Source organism: Cladophialophora immunda (genome assembly GCF_000835495.1).
Source record: "Cladophialophora immunda strain CBS 83496 unplaced genomic scaffold supercont1.3, whole genome shotgun sequence".
Classification (NCBI taxonomy): Eukaryota; Fungi; Ascomycota; class Eurotiomycetes; order Chaetothyriales; family Herpotrichiellaceae; genus Cladophialophora; species Cladophialophora immunda.
The window spans coordinates 2,247,231-2,268,409 of NW_015622543.1; the positions used below are offsets into that span (position 1 = coordinate 2,247,231).

At 55.1% G+C, this 21,179-nt stretch overlaps 8 protein-coding genes across 8 annotated transcripts; 2 read left to right on the top strand and 6 right to left on the bottom strand.

Moving 5' to 3' along the window:
- Positions 1–1,132: 1,132 nt before the first annotated feature.
- On the bottom strand, positions 1,133–3,198 carry PV07_05259 (uncharacterized protein). Its single transcript, XM_016392142.1, has 2 exons — positions 2,281–3,198; positions 1,133–2,225 (listed from the first exon to the last, which is right to left on the bottom strand). The coding sequence occupies exons 1-2, from the start codon at positions 2,725–2,727 to the stop codon at positions 1,509–1,511; spliced, it is 1,164 nt and encodes a 387-aa protein (XP_016249661.1). The 5' UTR covers positions 2,728–3,198; the 3' UTR covers positions 1,133–1,508.
- A 2,176-nt stretch (positions 3,199–5,374) lies between these two features.
- Positions 5,375–7,648, top strand: PV07_05260 (uncharacterized protein; the record flags this gene model as incomplete). Its single annotated transcript, XM_016392143.1, has 4 exons — positions 5,375–5,640; positions 5,730–6,063; positions 6,116–7,416; positions 7,502–7,648. The coding sequence occupies exons 1-4, from the start codon at positions 5,413–5,415 to the stop codon at positions 7,646–7,648; spliced, it is 2,010 nt and encodes a 669-aa protein (XP_016249662.1). The 5' UTR covers positions 5,375–5,412.
- A 195-nt stretch (positions 7,649–7,843) lies between these two features.
- Positions 7,844–8,494, bottom strand: PV07_05261 (uncharacterized protein; the record flags this gene model as incomplete). The annotated part of the gene is made up of 1 exon (XM_016392144.1): positions 7,844–8,494. The coding sequence occupies exon 1, from the start codon at positions 8,297–8,299 to the stop codon at positions 7,844–7,846; it is 456 nt and encodes a 151-aa protein (XP_016249663.1). The 5' UTR covers positions 8,300–8,494.
- A 65-nt stretch (positions 8,495–8,559) lies between these two features.
- PV07_05262 (uncharacterized protein) lies at positions 8,560–11,266 on the bottom strand. Its single transcript, XM_016392145.1, has one exon. The coding sequence runs from the start codon at positions 11,179–11,181 to the stop codon at positions 8,758–8,760; it is 2,424 nt and encodes an 807-aa protein (XP_016249664.1). The 5' UTR covers positions 11,182–11,266; the 3' UTR covers positions 8,560–8,757.
- Positions 11,267–11,853: 587 nt separating this feature from the next.
- PV07_05263 (uncharacterized protein) lies at positions 11,854–13,700 on the top strand (the record flags this gene model as incomplete). The annotated part of the gene is made up of 1 exon (XM_016392146.1): positions 11,854–13,700. One exon carries the CDS (start codon positions 11,854–11,856, stop codon positions 13,348–13,350), a length of 1,497 nt encoding a protein of 498 aa, XP_016249665.1. The 3' UTR covers positions 13,351–13,700.
- On the bottom strand, positions 13,492–15,513 carry PV07_05264 (uncharacterized protein; the record flags this gene model as incomplete). Its single annotated transcript, XM_016392147.1, has 2 exons — positions 13,492–14,974; positions 15,113–15,513. 2 exons carry the CDS (start codon positions 15,511–15,513, stop codon positions 13,492–13,494), a joined length of 1,884 nt encoding a protein of 627 aa, XP_016249666.1.
- A 578-nt stretch (positions 15,514–16,091) lies between these two features.
- PV07_05265 (uncharacterized protein) lies at positions 16,092–17,556 on the bottom strand. Its single transcript, XM_016392148.1, has one exon. The coding sequence runs from the start codon at positions 17,475–17,477 to the stop codon at positions 16,317–16,319; it is 1,161 nt and encodes a 386-aa protein (XP_016249667.1). The 5' UTR covers positions 17,478–17,556; the 3' UTR covers positions 16,092–16,316.
- Positions 17,557–17,579: 23 nt separating this feature from the next.
- Positions 17,580–19,816, bottom strand: PV07_05266 (acetate kinase). The gene is made up of 4 exons (XM_016392149.1): positions 19,363–19,816; positions 19,241–19,300; positions 18,361–19,180; positions 17,580–18,309 (listed from the first exon to the last, which is right to left on the bottom strand). Exons 1-4 carry the CDS (start codon positions 19,749–19,751, stop codon positions 18,265–18,267), a joined length of 1,314 nt encoding a protein of 437 aa, XP_016249668.1. The 5' UTR covers positions 19,752–19,816; the 3' UTR covers positions 17,580–18,264.
- Between the last annotated feature and the right edge of the window lie 1,363 nt (positions 19,817–21,179).

Below are 21,179 nucleotides of genomic sequence, written 5' to 3' on the forward strand. Positions count from 1 at the left end.
AAGGCCGGGCCTGTAGACACCTCCTGTAGTCCTTTGTCCAGACGATCTCCTCACCCGGCTCAACATGAATCCCAAGCTCGTAATCTCAACCATCTCCCTAGGCTGGCACGCCTCACACACTCTGGAGAGGAAACTCGCCGCCGCGGCGGCAGCAAGATTCCAGGGCGTGGAGATCTACATCACCGACCTCGACAGCTACGCGACCACGCGAGCGATCCCACGGGTCACAGCAGCCGCGGAGATCCAGCGTCTCTGCGCCCAACACCAGCTCGAGGTCGTCTGCTTGGGCTCGTTTGACAACTTCGAAGGGAACCCGCGCCGCAGTCTCGAGGAGCGATTGCACCGCGCGGAGGAATGGATCGCCATGGCCCGCGCGCTGGGCACGGACGTCATCCAGGTGCCCAGCAACGACGACCGCGACGCCGTCGGCGACATGGCCACCGTCGTGGCCGAGCTGCAGGCGCTGGCCGATCTAGGGCTGCGCGGGCGTGAATCCGAGCCCGCTTTCCGGCCTGTCAGGTTCGCCTACGAGGCCCTCGGCTGGGCCACCCACGTCGCCGACTGGGAGGAGTCGCTGCGCGTCGTCGACCGGGTCGCCCGCCCCAACTTCGGCCTCTGCCTCGACACGTACCACGTCCTAGCCCGCCTCTGGGCAGACCCGCGCGCCTCCTCCGGAAGGCGTCCCGGCGGCGACGCCGCGCTGCGCAGGTCGCTCGAGACGTTCCGCGAGCGCTTCGCGAAGCCACCGAATAACGACAGCAGCACGACGACGACGACGACGACGACGACGAAGACTCAGCCCATCATCTACATCCAGCTAAGCGACGCCGAGAGGCTCGTCCCACCCATCCTCCCCGGCCACGAGGCCTACAGCGTGGACAAGGACGGCGTGCACTCCTGGTGCAGGTACGGCCGGTTGTTCCCGCTCGAGCGCGACCGCGGCGCGTATCTGCCCATCGAGGACATCGCGCGGGCGTGGTTGAAGGACAGCAGCGGCGCATGGACTGGCGGGTGGGTGAGCATGGAGATCTTCCACCGCGAGATGGTTCGCGAGGAGAGCGGGCCCGAACACTGGGCGCAGAGGGGGAGGAGGAGCTGGGAGGAGCTCGCGAAGAGGCTGTGAACAGGAATGGAAGAAGGAAACAAAACATCTCATTATCAAGGCTGAAACTATTCCAGGTCCCGCTAATTGTTCATGTGTTCCAAAACCCCCCAAGCGAATGCTACAGCCAAACCCCCCACCATCAGGCTGTGCCTCCTTTTGTTTGTCGGCCCCCAAACTACCCCTTTCTCCTGCATCAACTCCCTCCACGTCAACAAGAATCAAGTGAAGATCTATATAAAACGCTCGAAATCAGGCTCGAAACGAATGTCTTTTGTACAGATGCACTACATCGACCAATTGTGTTTCTCCTTTTTCCGTCGTTCATGTCGTTTCTCTTGTCACGTAACAATCTGTGCTTTCCTTCGTAGGGGCTGCGGTCAAGCACGAATCGGATTGCTCTTTCTCAGTACAGTGTCCCCGGGCTAACAACACCGTTTCCGAGGGAAAGCTCAACGGCATACATCGCTCGTACTCGCGCTGTTCCGTCGCCTGCGAACCACCCCATGTTCACGTCACCGTGGAAGACGGCTAATTTGCCGTCCTTGGTAATGTCAATGCCCCCAGGGATGTAAACGTTCGCGGCTGTGCCCCCAGTCGCCAGGAACGGATTTGTCTGCTTGGTGTAAGGGCCGTAGACACTGTTGCTGGTCGCGTATCTGATGTTGTATGGGGCAGTCGTAAAGCACCGGGAACTGTACAGCAGAATGTACGTCCCAGAAGAAGCATCGTACGTCAATGAGGGCGCTTCAATATTGGGCCCATCGTCTGGGTCGTTCAACAAAACCGTGGTGCTGCCACCAATGAAAGAATACCCATCGTCCGGATTAACCTCTTGGAGATTGAGGGGGGTGGGTGCAATGGGATTGACAGAATTCGAGCACGCGCCACCGTTGCCGATAGAGTTGCCATCCACCTTGTAGATGACATACTGCCGGTGGGTTGCAGGGTCGTTGAAACCATCTGCATCAATGGCCCCGCCAGCTGTGAGATCACAGAACAGCGGCGTCTGGACGGGCGTGAACGGCCCTTCCGGATTTGAGGCGGTTGCTGCTGCAACGCAGTGCTTTGCTGGAGACTCGGCCATTGTTACCGAATAGTATAGCACAAAGTTGCCATTGTCCTGTGTTATGTCGTCAGAACACTTCCGCTCCCAAAGCAGTGGGTCGAATACTCACCAGTTGAGTCACGTCCGGAGCCCATACATGTGGAGGCGAGGCCGCCCAGGAAGGAAGATTTGGCAAGGCATCGTAGCCTGAGTGAACGGTCCAGCTGGAGAAATCTGGAGAAGTAGCGATCAAGACATTAATCCCGGCCGGATTCCCATTGACGCCGGCATAGGCAATATAGCTTCCGTCGTCTAATTGAACGACCGAGGGATCCTGAAAGTTTGTACCAATGACTGGACCGCTTGCCTGACGCTTGTGCTGTGGAGCGGCCAAGGACCAGGCCAGGCAAGCAAAGAAAATGAACGACGTGAGGAACATTATGAAGAAAACCAAGTGACGACGACGGAAGACAGTAAGAAAAGCTCGATGAGCAGAGAAGTCGGACTCCTGGAGCCATTTGTTCTTTTTGGGGCCGGACAACAGTGAGCTGCGCTCAGCAGGGCTGGGATCGGTCATGTTTCTCGGCTCATTGGCGGCTGCCGTTCAGTTCCTCTGACTAGGTTTAGGGGAGGTGCATGCTGCCGGTAAGTGGCGCTTTTATGAAGTCAGCTCCAGGAATGTGTGCGCCATTCAGAATGCAAAGCATGCCATAGAAGCTATGTCGGATTGGAGCCATGGCGCATTCGAAGCCGCCTCTGTCGCCATCCACGACAGAAGGTTTGAAACAAACAGAGCGTAGCGCGCAAAAACAAGCTCATAGACAAGAGCAACTAGCATATGAATGCTGCATGCCATTGCCAGGACGATCGATGGAGGCAAATGCCAGTTGCGGCTGGCTGGTCCGAGGGCCCAGACCTAGGCACGAGGATCAGACGAAACAGGACAAAATGCCATTGCGGATGTCAACGAGCGTGGCTAGGATCAGCATCCTGTTGCTCTTTGTGGCTAGGTGTGTCGAGATGCAGGTTTGTCGCTGTGTCTGTGAGGATGACATGTGGTTGAAAAAAGAATTGTTCGCAGGAAGAACAGGGGGCGCAGGCAAGAGGAGGCCTGGCGAGGGGGACACGGCAGTCGGTGCACGGTCCCTTTTCTCGGCTTCGTATAACCTCGACTTCTTACTCCTCCTGCTTAACTTTACTGCCAAAGTTATTGGCCTATTGCTCACTGTCTCAGAAAAACTCTCTCGCCTCCGGCCTCCTCTGCTCATGCCCATTTGGTCGATCGTCCTCGTATCTGACTAGAACTATCTGATCTTGTCCGCTGCCGCTACGGCCCATGGACCGCCTTGTTCTGATGTGAGCTGAGCCACGGAACGAAAGAAAATTCTCCTGGATCTGACTCCTCACATCAAAGGTTTGGCGTTGTTCTTACATCCTCCCACTCTTTAGCGACCACACATCTAATCAGGTAACTCTGACTAGCGAATAAGTCAGCGAACTGAGCTCCGCAACTCCTCTCATCCCGCACTCTCCCCCTTGATGCGCCATCAGCTCCGAAGCCAATCTTAGCCACCACTTGCCTTAGGGCCCTCCCAACGGAGTCTGCTACCACGGACTTTCTGCATCCAATTACTGGCTTCTGGGAAAGGGAAAAAAAACCCAAATGCCAGTTCACACTGACCGACGCCCTCTGCAAATTTTCATGAGCCGTCCTGGCATGTGGTCGAATCTCCAGTACCCAAAGATGGGGGATTCGGGAAAACTTGGGCAAGATTCGGACAGATGAATAACGTGATGAGCACGTCAGCACCCTCTGCTACGAGATGGGCATGTAAGTGGAGGTGAATGTGGGTGCGTCGCATGAGTGCCCAGACTTTTCGATCATGTCGCCATATCTCTGAGGATGTTGAGATGCAATCCTTCCCGCAAACGTGGAACAAGCATCTGAGCGGGAGAATGATGACTTGCTTCTCGAAGCAGATATCGCCAGCCTTGCAGATCGACCATACCCCTGTTCATTTCTATTTGTCGATGAACATCAAATACGGGAGCCAAGTGTCGCTTGTGTGACGTGCTTCTATCGCAAGATGATGGCAGCAAGAACTCAGAAACAAGTTCATCCGTCGAGCCGATACATAATGTGGGTCGCTTTCGAACGCCGCTGGTGCTGCCACCCTGTAAAAGACCGACTTGTTCGCAGCAACTAAATCGACCGCTCTGCCGACGCGCACCAAACAGTAAGTACTTCTTTCTCTCATACCTTGCTTTGCAAGATCGGGTGAATGCCTCTCTTGAGCATGCAAACCCAGGCGGTCGTTTGACGAGACGGATCGCCTTTCTCCAAAGGAAAACGTTTCCATCTTCTACCCAGCCTTTTGAATGGCCGATGAAATTGTCGAACAGTTGTCAAGCTGGTGCAATTGACGCACTCAAAAGAATGCGTGTATGCTTAAGGTATTGGACGAGAGTGCTCAGAGTCTCGACTACTTCCAATTCTAAGACCTCGGTAATCTGGCTGGCCCCTACGACGAGTGCCACTGCAAAATCTACCTTCAAGTTTAGGTTTGTTTTCTGAGGCTACAGCATCGACCATTCTCCCCAAGATGTCCGCTTTCTTCTGCGCAGGAGGACCCCATTTCCATTCCTTGTGTTTTTGAGACATTCCATCCGGCCTCAATAGATTTGACCCTCCGTCACCGTCCTTGGCAGCGACTTACTCTACAGATTGCGCAGCAGGCTCTCCAATGGCAGAGGTACGTCTTACCACGCATCACTAGATAGCGAACAGGGCGGGGACGTTCTTGAGCGCTTGATCTTGGCATCTTTCGTGTGCAACGCTGACCAGCAGCAAAGCTTTTTCTTGTCCCGCCGTGCACCCAAACACGTGGGCTGCTTCAGTGGCACCAGTGGCTGTGATGCTCCCCTTCCTCCTCTCCGTGCCTTGGCATTCCTCCCATTGTCTTGGCATCGATTCCGCCTGCCCAAAGCAGTTGATATCAATGCAAGTTACACGATGCCATGCGGCCAACGCGAAGCTTAGGGCTTCCACGAGACAGAAGCTCTATACCGCAATGGATTCTCTGAGCTCCTCCAACCATATGACATACGCAAAAGAGCTTGCCGTCCCTCGATGGCTGGACGAGCTGCAGGCTAGACTGAAAGGTACAAAAGCTGCACGGTCCTACAACTCGGTCAAATTTCTGATCCCTCTCAGGAAACTTTCTCAACTATTTGATCCGGAACATCTTTAGAGATACCGAAAATGAGAATCCAGCTTGGTCTAGAGAGTCTCTTGGCGATTGGCGCCTTCTGTACCCACTGTGCTGCTCAAACCTTCCAGAGGCTTGGAACATGTCCAACATTGGGTTGTATTATTCCACCTGACCAAGCCGACTTCCTCCCAGGCCAACGGTTTGACATCAGAGCCGAGGTGCACGCTCCCTTGAACGGAAGTGAAGCAATTCGTGGCTACACCACTCCCGATCCCAACGTGAGTTTTTCTTGTGTTCGAGGAATACTTCCTTGTGTTTTATTGTACAAGCACCGCTATTCACAGTACTGGCTAACGGAGCTCCTCAGTTCACTCTGACCATCGAGCGCGAGGGCGGGAATTCTCAACCAGTCTCAGCCTTTTTCAAACTCACAGAACCAAAGCTCGAGACCTGGAACTTCACTTGGTACGAAGATCTGTTTGCTCAAGCCGCCAAAACTCCGTCACAGGTCAGAGTTGCGTCCAAGGCATGGAGAAATGTTGCTCTGTATGAGCCAGGGCAATATATTGCGACATTGAAGTATCGTAATGGCTCACAGACGACGATTGCCAATTGGACAGTCCGGGATATAGCTCCTCGACAACGGGCCAAGAACGTCGTCATGTTCATCGGCGACGGCATGACCACTAACATGATTACTGGTGAGGCTGAAAGATCACATAGCATAAACTTGATGCTAAAACAAAGACGCAGCTGCTCGCCTCATTGGCCATCAATCCATCAACGGCAAGTATCAGACCAAAATGGCCATGGACCAGTTTCCGATGCTGGGTCATCAAATGACGCACTCAATCGACAGCTTCATCACGGATAGTGCCAACTCCGCCACCGCTCTCTACTCTGGCCATAAATCTACTGTCAACGCATTGGGGGTCTATGCTGACAGCTCCCCCAACAAGTTCGACGACCCAAAGATTGAAAGCATCGCCGAATTATTCCACCGTCTCAGAGGCGGAGGGGTTGGAATTGTCTCCACCGCTTTCATTGCCGATGCGACTCCTGCCGCACTGACCGCTCATACACGGGATCGAGGTCAGTATGGAGCAGTCGTTGACTCTTTCCTCAGAGGCATTACAAACTATACCTGGACCAACTGGACGGGTCCTGATGTGCTCTTTGGTGGTGGCGCTGAACAATTCTATCCGGGCAAAGGTTCCTTCCAGGGTAAAGACTACTACCAGGAGTTTGCCAATCAGAACTACACCGTCGTTTTGAATAACACCGCGCTCCAGGCCTCAGACAACTCAAGCAAGCACCTTGGAATTTTCTCGGTCAACAACATGGCAAAGTGGCTCGATCGAAATGTCTACCCAGAAAATCTGAACAGGTCTAGCACTGCTCCCGATGGCTCTAAAGGTGCCGCTACCGACCAACCCGGCCTCAAAGAAATGACTCTCAAGGCTCTCGAAGTTCTCCAAACGCGCCATGGCGACGAAGGCTTTTTCATCATGTCCGAGGCCGCTAGTATCGACAAGATGATGCATGTGCTCGATTATGACCGCGCCCTGGGCGAACTCCTAGAACTTGACGACACAATCAAAGCCACGATCGCCTGGCTCCAAGATGCGGGCGAGCTGGAAAACACACTCATCCTCGTGACTGCTGACCACGGGCATGGGTTCGACGTCATGGGGTCTGTCGACACTAAATATCTCAATGCCCAGCAGGCACCTCGCGAGAAGCGTGGCGCGATCGGCACGTACCAGAACTCGGGGCTTAGTCAGTATGTCCTTGCCAACCGCTCTGCTCCGGTCGGCAGCGATCAGAATCTCATTTACGGCCCTGGGGTCAACTTCCCGGCTAATTGGGATCCTCGGTATACGCTCTATTCCGGGCTGGCCGCTTTCCCTGACCACCGGGAGGATTACCGCGTCAATAAGAACGGACCCCGTGTGCCGGCCATCAACATCACGGGCTTCTCCAACGAAGACTTCTTTGTCAACTATGTCGATGCTGTTACTGGGTTCATCATTAACGGCTCGCTTCCTGTTTCGGTAAGTCTCTCCCTTGATGTTATTGACGCCTCTTCGCCTGCGGTACAAGTTATTTAGGGGACGCTTTACTAACACTTGACTCTAGGCGGACCAAGGCGTGCACTCTCTCACCGATGTGCCCGTCTTCACACGCGGGCCGTGCACAGAACTGTTCTCGGGTGTCTTTAACAGCATCGACATCTTCTACGGTATGGCCGAGTGTCTTGGCCTAAGCCGAACGAGCCCTTCTTGAACTCGTTCCCGGTCAGAGAGGCCGCAATAAAAAGAGGGCCCGGTCGTCGTCATTCGTAGTTGGTACGGATGTACGATAACGTAAATAGCATGCAAGATGAAAAGAAGGAGCTAATTAAGAAACGAAGTGAATAAACCCGCGATTCTCGGATGAGTCAAGATCCGTGTCCTAGATCTCTATGCTTCGTGATCGTTTCTACTCCTGATCCTTGGGCCTAGCACCAGGGAACCACTCCACATGCACATCCCCGTCGAGCCCGTAATACAAGACCCTCTTCCCGGCCAAGAAGGCCAAGTACCCCGCGACGCCGGCGTCGACGCACTCGCGCGCGAACTCGGCGTAGACGGTCTCGCGCGCCTGCACGCGCCGGATGGCCCGCGCGAGCCCGGCCTGGTCCCACGCCGTGCCTGGCGTGACCGCCGGGGCGGGGATGGCGACGTGCTCGGTCTCGATGGTCGTGGTCGGGGCATTGTCATCTGCAGAGGTGGGCGTCGAGCGCGGCGTGTACGTCGTCGTCGTGCGCGCGACGTAGTCCACGTGGTACCGCGTCACGCCCAGCTTGAGCAGCGACGCGACCGTTTCCGGGAACGTCAGGCCGGAGGCGGAGTGGACTTTGGCGAAGACGCCCTGTATGGGCGTGAGTGTCGACATGCTTCCGCACCTGTCTTGTATTTAATTTGCGGATCTGATGCGTCTGCGGATGTTCTTGGTGGCGGAGGGCTTTGGTTGCGGTCGAGTGATCGGTTCTTGAACTTGGGCGAGTGGTCTGCATTTGAGCAGGAGCATTCACGGGAGAAGGGTTGAATGGTTATATAGGCCGGAAATGGATGGTCCAGTGGCTTATGTACTGGCTTATTCGGAAACCCCTGGTGGCGGTTCAGCCTCGCGAAGCGGCTGTCCAATCAGAGCGGCCGCTCGCTTCTACTGTCCTCTTCCGAGGCTTGGATGCCTGTCGCGTGCACTTGGACGACGTCAACGACCACGAGGGTTGGTTGTGCAGGAGAAGCGCCGTTTCCTGGAAGTCAGTCGCCAGTTTGCAAAATTCTCAACGGTGAACCTATGCATGGAGCTTTTCCAGAGACGCTGTTGTACTCGTTCAGAGGGTACGCTCAGACAAGGAATATCTTCTCTCGTTCCTTCCTCTTCTTAGGGTGTGGAGGAGAGTTTAGATCCCATTCAAAAGTCCCAAGCCAGTGCCAGGTCCGCCTGTCTGCATCATTTGAGCCTACCACAGCAAACAGCAGGCCGTTCGACCGGCCGCGATACGCGTTGAACACAGTAGTTCGCGAGGAGATCGCATGCAAGGGAAGGAGCAGCAGGGAGTGCAGATATTTCTCGAGCTGGAAATGGTCACGTAGAATACATGCCTGACCGGGCCGACGGGCTTGGGACCCCGACCAGGGGAGTTTCTGGGCTAGACTACTGAGCACATCCTGGAAGCGGGACTCTGGCTCGATTTCCGGGATTTCGAAAGTGGCAAACGTCGCGTCAAGACCGTCTGGGGTGATTATCGCAATCGCTGTCCGTGAGCCATCGAACAAGTGTTCTTGAGAGTAGGCAGAAGCTCTGTCCGACACAGCCAACGGCAACTCTGGTTGGGAAGGTGCCCATCCGAGTCCCTTGCACTGGAGCCTGGGCTGGGATGAAAACAGTACACCTGAGCTTAAGGAATAGCCTATTTTCGATTTCCAGAAAGCCTCGGCGGTATAAAATGGCTTGTCATCAATGAGCAAGCTCAAGATCACAACACTGTCTCCTGGTCTGGAAGCATGTCGACGAGCCAACAGGTGCAGAGCTTCCTCGGCAGGAACATAACCCTTCATCTGCCTCAGAAATTCTTCGTCGGGTGAATCACCGTCGTACTTCATCGTAGGCAGGAGTTGTTGGCTCGTGAGCAATAGTGTTGCAATATCGATCGCACCACCGTGGTGGACATTCAGCAGGCAGTCTCTCAGCGCGATCGTCTTGTTATCTTTGCACAACAGATGAATGTTATGCCGTGCGCGCATCGACTCCAGGAGAGTCCAAGACCTAAGGGCCCAGTCACAGACCAGCAAAGTGCATAGGATAGCCTCTTGCGTCTCTATCGATGGATGAGAGACGTCAATCGACATTAGATCACGGTCCCAGACCAGGGTAATGCTGCTTGTATTAAACACTTCGTTAATATATGCAATTGCTTCAGCACGAAGCTGATGGTCCTCTGGTATACAGGGTGTGTCCATCCAGTAAGAGTCGCAATTGTTTTCTCGAGCAATTCGGACGAGACGCTGGTGTAGACAGGAGTTGAAGCCCGTGTGCGGTCTACCACCCGCACCATGTGCCCACACATGCGAGACAGCAACCGTGCGAGAGGAAGCTTGGCAGTAGCGTACGGCGCATCCATCCGAGTCATTGATAGAAACCGCTCTTGCACCGGTGACACTTCGATAGCTCGTCTCGTCCCAAAACAGACTTGGACATTGACCGTTACAAGACGTATCATGAGCAGACTGGTCAACTATCTTTTGACCCGTAAAGCGTTGACAGTGCGTCGGGCCTTGCCCATTGCAAGGGCGGCAAGGCTCAGCTAGGCATCGAGCTGGTTTGCAGCCATGAAAGGTCGAAAAGCGGAGGTGAAAACGGCGAAAATCTTGGCTCACAGAAGCTCTATCCGATCGTAGCAGCTCAAATGCCCAGGGGCACAGGTATTGTGACGGTTTCAGAGGTGATAAAGACAAGCCCATTTGTGGCAACGGCTGCTTCATGTCAAGTCGATACAAATTCTCGACATTGTAGCCAAGCCGCAGGTGAAAGTGCAGATTGGCGTGGAGATGAAGCATGAGCCCACGATACCAGCATGTCCAGAGAAAACTTGAGGCCAGCAACCAAGATTGCTGTTCCACGGCGTCGTTGCAGTGATAGAGCAAAGTAAACGTCGCCTCTAAAATCTCGGCCAGGGTGTTGAGGTATTGTCGAAAATGGTTTACCATATTGCTATTCTTCTCATCATATATCTGGACAACGGTCAAAGCAATTCGGATGGTGTTTGTGTCAAACCATCGAGTGACGAGCAGATTTTCCCAGGTGTCTTCGTTCAACAGAACGTTGCTGCAGTGGATAGCCTCGAAGTAGAGCCAGTTGAACGTGGCGCCTCGAAACATTGTAGCCAAGGCTTGTGGAAGAGGAGGAGCAGCGGGCATGTGAGATAACAATGCGCAAGCCTCCGAGACCATATAGTCCTCATCAATGATGCCATCGTAACAGCAAGAAAGCAGGGATGCTATCTTGTGATCGAGCTGAGCGATATGGTTCTGGGGCTCCTGAACAGCATGGAAGTAAGATCTACCCATTTCCTTCAGTCGATCCTTTTGCTGAGCCGCGGTGAAGATATAGAACAGTTCGCCTGTCGCATCGTGATCTATGGCAGCCGCGTCGAAGGTCCTGGGTTGACCGATAGAGTCGCTGTTCTTCCATTTCAGCCCGTCCTGGTATATGGATCTTACACGCTCCCTCGTATAGGTCGACTGCGACTCGCGAGGGCCATCTACCATGGCAACCAGCACGTGTTGTCGTAAGATCGTCGAGCTTGAGGAGCACGTGCAGGATTACCGCCCAGACACCGATTGGTGAGCTGAGAGCGAGTCGAACAATCGCACGGTGTGGTACACTGGCGGCTACGCTGAAGCAGCGGGTGTCGTGCCGCGGAGGTGATAGGCTCTCTTTGTAGTTAGTAAAGGTGCCAGGTCAACCGTCTTGCCTGCACTGGATGCTGAGGATCGAGATAGAGGAACGAGAGGGGTCGAGAAAATCCCAGGTGGTGTTGCTGAGGTTGTAACGCGGTGCTGGGTTGCTGGAGCCTAGTCGAAAAGAAGAATCCGTACCGAGCACCTGCCTCTATGATATCGGTAGGTGTGTCACTTGGCGCATTGGGGGCCAGTCGGGCTGGACCCCGGCGCCCAGTCTCGCTAGCTCAGGGTCGTCCTTAACTGTACTGAGCGCCGGGGAGTGCCCAGACTGCCCGTAAGGCTCAGTTAAAGGCAAGAGACATTGCTCCATTGCCCCTCCTCCGCAAGGTCCTGAGTGACTTAAGCCGTCTTGCTGGCTTACTCAGTGGCTCACCCCCTCAGTCGCCGCTCTTCATTTTGTCCATCCTCTGAGCCTCTTTGTGGCCATTGGCCTGCCCAAGTCCCGCTCGACTTAGTAACTCTTCAAGGTGGGTTTCTATGATTCAAGGCCGCTTTGTCATCGAGCCTGACTGCCTCTCCTCTACCGGTGTCCTTGAGGAGGTGTATGCTGCGAACGCTGCGGGTCTTATATACCGTCACGCCATGACGCCCCCCAACCCAAGAGACGGGAAAGTAGCTCAAGACAAGACCATGTCGACCTCCGCACCCGCGGGCCCTGACTCGGAACCGAAGGTCCCAGAGAGGTACAGGCGAAAACTCACCGAGGCGAGGAGAGAGCAAAACCGACGGTCGCAGCGCGTCTGGCGAGAAAGGCAGAAGCAACGTCGAGATGAAGAGATCAGAGCCAAGGTCGCGCAAGAATTGTCAAAGCGGGAGAGGGAACATGCGCAACAGCTGTCCGCTGCCGACCCCCGGGTCCCCCCGATGGAGCCCTTTGACCCAGGCGAAGGCTCGTCTACTACCTTTCTAGAGCCCCCTCCTGAGGAGCGAACGACAGAAACGAGCGCCGACAACGCTGCAAGCGAAGCGACGGCGCTCCCAGAGCCAGTTCTTCCGTTGAGAGTTGCAGTGTATTACTATGTGCCGCCAATCCCTGACGCTCTTGATATGAGACACACATGGCCCGTCCCAGACGACACCGACTCGAAGACATATACTCTTCCCCCGGGCGTTACTCCGAGGGGAAGCCCTCTAACCAGTCTGTCTCCTTCGCTGTCCCCCATGAGACAGGTGTCGCCTTTTCAGCGCTCCCCTCGGCCGTCGCCACATTCTCACTCGTCAGCGTCTCGAAGCATATCACGAACTCGACCATCCCTCCCATCACCTTACAAAAACCATCTCCAGCTGGTCGGAGAATCATGTTTCGCAGCAACCATGTCCATCGCTCAAAGCCTGGGCATTTCCATCGTCTCGTATGTCAACGATCACCCTTCCCCATTTTCCACCGAATCCAATGCCAATATCCACACGATCCCGGTCGATCTCCGACCCACCGCCCATCAACTCATCATCCCCCATCCCTCATACTTGGATTGCATTCCTTTTCCTCACTTTCGGAGCATGGCTATCTACCTCTCGAGCGTCAGGAAACTTGATCATATGAGCCTCTTCCTCGACCTGATGCACGACGGCATGGTCTGCTGGGGACGGGAGCGCGCCAATGGATACTCTGGAAGGAGTATGCGAGATGGCGTGGCTTGGAACAAGCGGAGTTGGGAAGTCCGGCGGTGGTTCTGGCGCAAATGGAGCTGGATTGCCAGAATGACCGTGGAGGACATCGACAGCGGCATCATCACGCAACAAACCGAGGAGGAATTTGATGACGAGGACGGCATGTTGAGCGGCAGCCAATGGTGGTGGTCCCTTCATGACGATGAAGAGGGCCTTTCACCATCTGGGGATGTAGCATCAAGCTCGTCGGAGGTCCCTCCCCAAGAACCAGAAGAGCTGGGCAGCTTCCTCAGTCGCCATGTTGTCTGTAATGTTGGAATACGCCAGACGAGCGAGAACCACCTGCTGATGCATTGGGATTGATGACTTGTGCGGAAAATTTTATTCTGAACGGGACGCTGGCGAGACCTGGTCCTGTAAGTCTGGCGTTCAGGCACATGGTTATGGACAATTCTCGGTCGAGGCGTACATCCATAACACCCAACAAACAAATTGAACCTGTGGCTATATCCACCCACCCAGCCCGCCACTATCCCTTCCCTTCAGCTCGGCGACGGAGCCACCTGGCGGAACCCTCGCGGTTGACAGGGGCGCCGAGCTCTTCTCCAGATCCATTACCTGTTCCTTTCCCCACCACGAGCGCCGCTCCCCCGTCGAGTCTGCCGTGTCGACTCTAGCTCGCCCCGTGCCCATGCCCACGGCACTCTCTTGCCCGACCCATATATACGCATCCGCGATCCTCCTCGGCAGGGGCTGCGCGCCGCTGCGGTCGTGGTCGTCCTGGACGACGGCGTCCAGACGGCGCTGGCCCCTGCTGACGCGCACGGCCGTGGAGAAGCTGTTGGAATACACGGCGCCCGTGCGCGCGACGGCCAGCATGGCCAGGAGAATGCACACGGCGCTGCCCCCGACGACGACCGCGTACGCGACGACGAGGTCGCGGCTGTCGTAGGCGTACACGTTGCGGGCGAACGTGGACGTCGCGGCGACGGTCGCGAAGGTCCAGTCCGAGGCGTCGTCGCGGAGGTCCTGGCGGGGCAGCACCGCGTAGCGCGCCGAGAGGGTCATGTTCTGGAACAGAGTCTCGAAGGTGCGCTGCAGCGTGATCATGGCGGCGTCGTCGAACGGGTCGGGGAACGCGTCGTGGAACAAGACGGGGCTGGTTTCTAGTGCGAGGCTGGTCTGTTCGAAGGGCAGGCTTGGGTCGTTCGGATAGTCGAGATGCCCGCTGGTGATGGCGCCGAAGGTCTCCATGAGGCCTGCGTAGTCGAGGATCACGTTGGTCTCGGTGCTGGCTGTCAGCGCCGGTTTGATGCTGCTCCACCCGGGCATCCAGTTCTCGAATCTCAGGCTCGGGGTGAGATTCTGCTCGCCAGTGCTGCGGACGTCGAAGTCGAGGTGCCATGAGGCGTTATACAGGGCACACTCGATGACGTAGATGGGATTCGCCATCGTCGCTTGGGTGGTCGCATCGGGAGCCAGGCTGTAATAGATCCTTGCTGCATCTGGTGAAGTTTGGTCCAGGATCCGGAGGTTGCTGTTCTTGTCGTCGTCCAAAACAAGCATGCCATCGACAAGGGTACTGTTCGGAGACGCAACTGGTCTAGGGATCCAGGTGTCGTACATTAACGACGTTTGATTCCTCTGTTGATAGGGGAGGATGATCTTTGTCAACTGCGCTGTGACTTCGGCTCCCGCGGTGGAACAGGATATCGCCGGGCCAAAGAAACCCATGGACCATGTCAAGTTTGTGGGAAATGTGCCCACCGACAAAACCTCGGTCTCGGCCAGCATTGCCAGTGTTGGGCCCTTCAGATAGGATCTCTCACCACCGTAGAACACGGTTCCATTGTCGGCCTCCACCGCGGCACCGTACGAGGTTTTGCCATATTCTCGTTGTTGTACCGTGATAGTAGTCGGCTCGGTCTCTGACGCGGACACCACAGAGATTGTGCCGGGCGTGATGATGGCTGCTAATGGTATAAGCCTTGCGAACTGTCAGCAATGGCAAGGATCAATAGTAACGATGTGCTGAGTTGCGGTTGGGTGTAGAATCAGAATTGGTGAGCTCTGCAAGGGAGCTGATCTGATGCTTATAAAATGGCAGCAGAACAACCGGACGTACCACACAACGACCACACCCAACAACAGGAGCGGGCGTCGAAACCAGAAAGACAGGTGGCGAAACTCGAGGACGTTGTCCAACGCTCCAAACATGGAGTCGAACTGACTGAGCTTCGTCGGTCTTCCCCTTGCATGATGCCATACGCATTGGAAGTACGCGATGCCGTCGGCCAGTACCAGAAGAACTTTGACGAGATATGCCAGTGCATTTCCAGCCCGGGAAACCCATTGTTGGTCAACAGAGACTTCGGCGACGGCTCTTCCCTGGAGCTTGAGGTTGAGGACGTGATGGCCAACGGCAAAAGTGACGGCACCGAGAAAGCAGAGGAACATGACGATTGGGCCACGCCAGTCAATCGACGGAGGCAGCACCTCACGTTTGGAGGGAAGCGTGCCGCGCATTGCGCATGTTCTCCTGCTCGAGAACGGCCTGTAGGCGATTCAACAGATATTGGCAACCGAAACCATTTTCCTGTACCCAACTCGTGCTGGCCAGCAGCTTAACAGTCAAAAGGAAGGGCAACAGGTCACGCCGTTGGTCCTAACATTGTTTGATGAATGCATGTTGCAAATCCCCAAAGCTCTATTCAGGGGATGAAAACGATCAGCAACGCCCCAAAGTCGATTAGGTGTTTATGATATGTAGGACTCAGTCCAAGAGTCATCATCACTGGCGGAAACAATTGCTGCAGACGAGAGGGCGCAGGTTCCTAGCACTCTTCCTTGAGGGGAGGTCTGTGACCGCGAGACGGTGAACAAAAGAGCGGCGCTCAGCCATTGGATTGGCGCCAGGCAATGTCAGAGGGGGGGGATTGCTGAATCACGGCGTTGCAACTTGAAGCGTCCGAGAGGGAACGAGCATAGAGCATTGGTCGGTGCGCGAATGAGAGATGATGAAACTGAGAGGTAGCCGCTGAACCTGGCGGCTGGCGGCTGGTCGACCAGCCATCGTTTCATGGCTTTGGAGAAAGAAAACAACCTGGGAATCTTTGCAGGAATAACAGACTGACGGCAGCCACATTTCAAATGACATACAAACATGGACTACAATAGTTCGTCAATTGGTCATCCAGCTGGCTAGGACTGCACCTAACACCTAGAACTCAGCAAAAGGGAGATAGGCATCCGTCTTGATTATAGAACTTGGAGGACCCCCCTGTATAGGCATTGGCCTATCTACTGATGGTTTCTTCGTTGCCATCACTTCACAATCCGTGTCTGTTGGCCCAGTCGAGAATCACATTATACGCGCCCGTGGCATTGTGATGCAGGTTCAGCCCATGGCCCGCGTGCGGTTGAAGGTACGTCTCGACGCTGCTGCTCCCACTGAACGACTGCACGGCAGCGCTGTCGGGACCGAACAGCCCCGTGCAGTTCGAAGCGCAGAAGATCAAGTCCGCCTCAGATCCGAGATAAAGCACCGGGCCCTTGAAGTTTGGCGCGCTCAGGGGCAAGGCGGCCATGGTGAGGAATTCACCAAAGGTGAATGGGAATTTCGTCGCCTCCGCGCGGTCGAGGACTGCGGGATCAAAGTACGGATACTCGAAAAAGGAATATTGGTTGCCGTATTTGTCGGGCCAGGTGAGAAAGCCGGAGGAGTAAGTGCTCGGCGGGAAGCGTTTGGGTTGGTTCACGTTTGCAAAGTGCAGCGCCGAGTTGGCCACAAACAAGGTGCTGTAATTGCTAATGGCGGAGTAGCCGGTCAGCACCACGCCGTCGGTGAGGTCTGGTGCGACCGAGGCGAGCGACGCGCTCAACTCGCTGCCGAAGCTGTGGCCGACGTGGATGACCTTTTGTGGCACGGGGACTTGGGAGATATTCCCTGCTCGGGCGAGCGTCGTGAGACTGACGAGCACGGCACTCTCAACAAGGCTTTGAATCTCCGTAAATGGGTCAGCAATGGTGGAGGGCACAATGCCTAGGCGGTTCCAAGAAAGCGTGCTGTATCCGGCACCCGTGGCGCTGTTGATATAAGAGTACTGAGCGTCATTGGGCTTTGCGGGTAGATAGAAGTCCCAGTAGCTCCGGTTGAACCCCAGACCGTGTGTGAGAATGTGCAAGGTCGAAGCCTTGGGACCTGGCTTGGCTGGAGTACAATACTCTGCGCTGATGTTGAAGGTCTTTGTCAGTGTAGTTAGGTTGAGGTCCGGAGTAGTGGCCGTCCGAAGTGTGATTTGATTCGCAAATGCCGTGGCAGCATATTGATCTGGGAAATCTGGAATCGGAGGGACCACCACCGTCGCATTGTTCACTGGAACCTTGACCATGAAGCTCGCACATGTATAGTTATGCTTGGGGACCGCTTGAGCGGTAGCTTCCAAGGCTGGAAGCAGGAGCGACAGCCAAACAGACGAAGAGAAATGCATGTTCGCGTGGTACCGTAGGCCTTGTATTTGAGAAATCCAAGGCGATCACGGTGCTCGATGGTTGTGAGACTCACCTCCTAGATGGCATAACCATCGGGTTTAAATAAACTTGGGGATGGCATTGCATTCCTTTGTAGAGTAGACTCCCGCGCCAGATCCTGCCGTGCACCGATCCTTCGCCGCCAGCCTTCTGTGCTTTCAGCGTGATGCCGATATGCGAGCTGCCAGCGAGCGATACTAATCATGAATCATGGGAGTGATGTTTGCTGCTGCACGCACCATTGGCGACCGCCAAGCTCGCAGAGCTGGTTTTACGAAGGATCAGAAGGTTTCTTCAATCCAACCATTGTGCGTCGAGGTCGAGCTGCCTCCGTTTGGCAAGGCGTCCATCAACTACAAGAGGTTTTGGTAAAGGCTGGGCACATTATCAACCCTGCTTACTCACCCAACATCCCTTAGAAGGGTAGTACCCAGCGGCACCAGACGGCGCTTGAATCTAATGACAAATTGGGCTTGTGCACATGGCACCCGCATGTCCCGGACCTGAAAGGGATTCGAGACTCGGAGTCCGGGACCAACCAGCCACTGGCGTCTCTCGAGATTGATATGTAGAAGAGGCAAGCGAAGTGACTAATGACAAAAGACCGGCATGAGAGACCCGAAGGAGGAGATGGCGTGGAAAAAACAAGCTGGGGCGTTGCAATAGTCGAGTCTAATATGTATATCAAATAATTAAAGTCTATTGTCGTGCGTAGGTCGTCATCCGGTCGTCTAAGTCCGTGTTGATCTATTTCTTGTAGAGCATTGCCAGGACGGAATGCGCCATTTCATGCTGTCGCACTGTTAGCCAAGGCTTCTCAGCCAAATGGTTGGGGATCCTCACGTCTTCGTCCGTTTCGCAGACCAACGTACGCATCGTTTCGCTGTTACTACCGATATTCACCACGTCATTTCCATCCGGGCCTTTCTTGTTCTTCTCGTCATCAATCGTGAAGCCGAGGCACGACACCTTGTCGATTACCACTTGTCGCACATAGGGGCTCTTTTCGCCAATGCCACCGGCAAAGACCAGGGCATCGACTTTGCCTCCCAACTTGACAAAGTAGTTGCCCACAAAGCCGACGACTCGGTCAATAAAGATGTTGAACGCGAGCTTGTGGGTGTCCGGGGCGTCGGGGTCTGCGATTTTTGAAAAGTCTGATGTGCCAGTCAATGCCTTCCAACCGGACTGTTTGTTAAGGATCTCTTCCGCAGTGGAGATATGGAGGTCCTTCGTGCTGTTCGGGCTCAGGGCACTGGCATCGGAAGTGTAATGAAAGACGAGACTGGGGTCAATATCTCCGCTTCGCGAACCGCCCGGTAGACCTGAGACTGGGGTCAAGCCCATTGTTGTGTCTATCGACCGTCCGTTTTGTATTGCGCACATGGATGCACCGCTCCCAAGGTGGAGAGCAATGATATTCGTCTCGGATTCCGGCTTGCCCAGGAATGCGGCTGTGGTTCTCGCGATGTATTGGTAGCTCAGACCATGAAACCCATATTTGCGCAGACCCTTTTCTTTTGCAATTTTCTGGTCGATGGCATAACTCTTGACATAGTCAGGCATTGTTTGGTGGAAACAGGAGTCGAAGCATGCGACATTGATGACGTTGGGCAAATGTTCATGGCAGGCCAGCATGAGGCCGACAGCGGAGGCATTGTGTCTGGATCACGAACGATCAGTTGTCTGCAAGGTCAAAGGTTCGGAGTCCTCGAGCACGTACAAAGGTGCGAGATCTGACAGCTTGTTGATCTTGTTCAAGGTCTTCTTGGTAATGAACTGGCTGAAAAGCAGTTAGCCCCGCGCCCGAAACCTATCGCGACTTTGGGACGTGTCTTTGCTCACTTTTCCTCGAAGTCCCCTCCCTGGACCACTCGATGGGCCGTGTAGTCGATGTCATCCTTGCTGGAGACCTCCGGGATTTCGGCGTCGGCAAGGAAGGCGTTCAAGATATGCTCAAAGGCGTGGTTGTGGTCATTGATGTCGCCGACTTCGCGTGAGTCTTTGTAGGAGCCCCGAAGGTATTTTAGGCGCGCAGGAGGGGCATTGATCGAAGATATTTCCGCGCTGCCCAGGCGCCGAAGCCCTTTGGCCTTGCCCTCAGTCGCTTCCTCCACGAACAGTGTCGTCTTCAACGAGGAGCTCCCAGCGTTGATGGAGAGGATGACGTTGGCCATCTTTTGCAGCAGGTCGGAGGATCTCAATGCGGCGGGGACGAAACTGGGCGTTCGCATGGCTTGCTATTTATCCTGGAGATGCATAAAGTATCGCATGAGATCACACCACATGGGTTTATTGGCGCGTTGCACTCACCTTTCGCCCACTAGATGCCCATGTCAAAGTCAGATTCGCACCTGCAACCGTCCGTGGGCATTCAGGAACCCGCGTCTTAGTGACGTCGGTCAATCAAATGAAGCCTTTCGTTCAATGTTCACTCAATGGACATCCCGCTGGAGAGACGAACCGCACGACCCGTTTCCTCCGCCCGCTGAGGTAATGATGAGACGTGAGGCAGGTATCAACCGTTGATTTCAAGCCCTCATTCTACCCTGTGTTGCTTTTGCATCCTCCCCCTGCTAGCTGACTGTGCAGGAATTGCCCAAACACGTATCCCGAAGCTACCCAGTTCCGTTTTCATTCAGCCGTGAGTATAGGCGCCTTTTATACCCCGGACCAGCGCCCTCGGATCTACTCCTCAACCTCGACAAGCCGACGTCGCCTAACAAAACTAATGATGCTATTGCAAAGTATAGATGCGTATTCAGGGCACAATTGGTCTTGGAGAGCAACTGGAAACAGGCGGTGGTGGACTGGTTGGCAAATTGACCAAAATCAGCAGAAACGCGATGCAAAAGAACCGAGCAAGGCGACAACAGGATGCTGCCTGCGTGATGCCTATTGATTCCTCAGTTCGACTGTATCAGTCCCATCTCTCATGTCACTTTTGACAATTGGTAAAAGCAGCAAAGAATGATATAGATTGCTCAAGCTGGTGTTCCTATTCTTCAAAAAGGGGGCGATCACCAACCTTCTCTTCTACTCCTCCATTACGACGAACAGTCCAAACAACTCTTGCGTCAACCTGGATATATCAACGCCATGACTCGCCAGGCCTTGATTGAGATCGTCGCTTCCGGGCCCATAGGACGCGAAGGTGGCTCCCAGAGGATCCGTGAACTCGAGCAGCACCATCCACTGGACGGCCTCGGGGCCGGTGTTGCCCTCCGCGGCCTTCTTGAAGTTGACTTGGTCGTACGACTTGGTCGAGCTGCCGGAGCTGGTGGCAGCTTCGTCGTGCTCGAGCACGTGCAGGGCCAGCAGGCTGGAGTGCCTTGCGCAGAGGCTGGGCCAGGCGTCGCGGCGCAGCCAGTCCTTCAAGCTGGCGCGCGTGTCTACGGATGTGGGCGCGTCGAAGACGATGTGCGCCAGTGTCCCGCCGGCGCCGCCGACGTGGCACGGCGCGAACTCGGGCCGCGACAGCGACGTCAGCACGCGGCACGCCGACCGGCTCATGCTCGACAGCACGCGCATGTACTTCCTCGTGCCGGGCGTCGGGTTGTTGAGCGCGTGCATATACTCGGGCGACGTGAGTGCTGCCAGTGACGACACCTCATACACCACCATGTAGTTCGAGTAGCTGCTCGCCAGCCCCACAGCCCGTA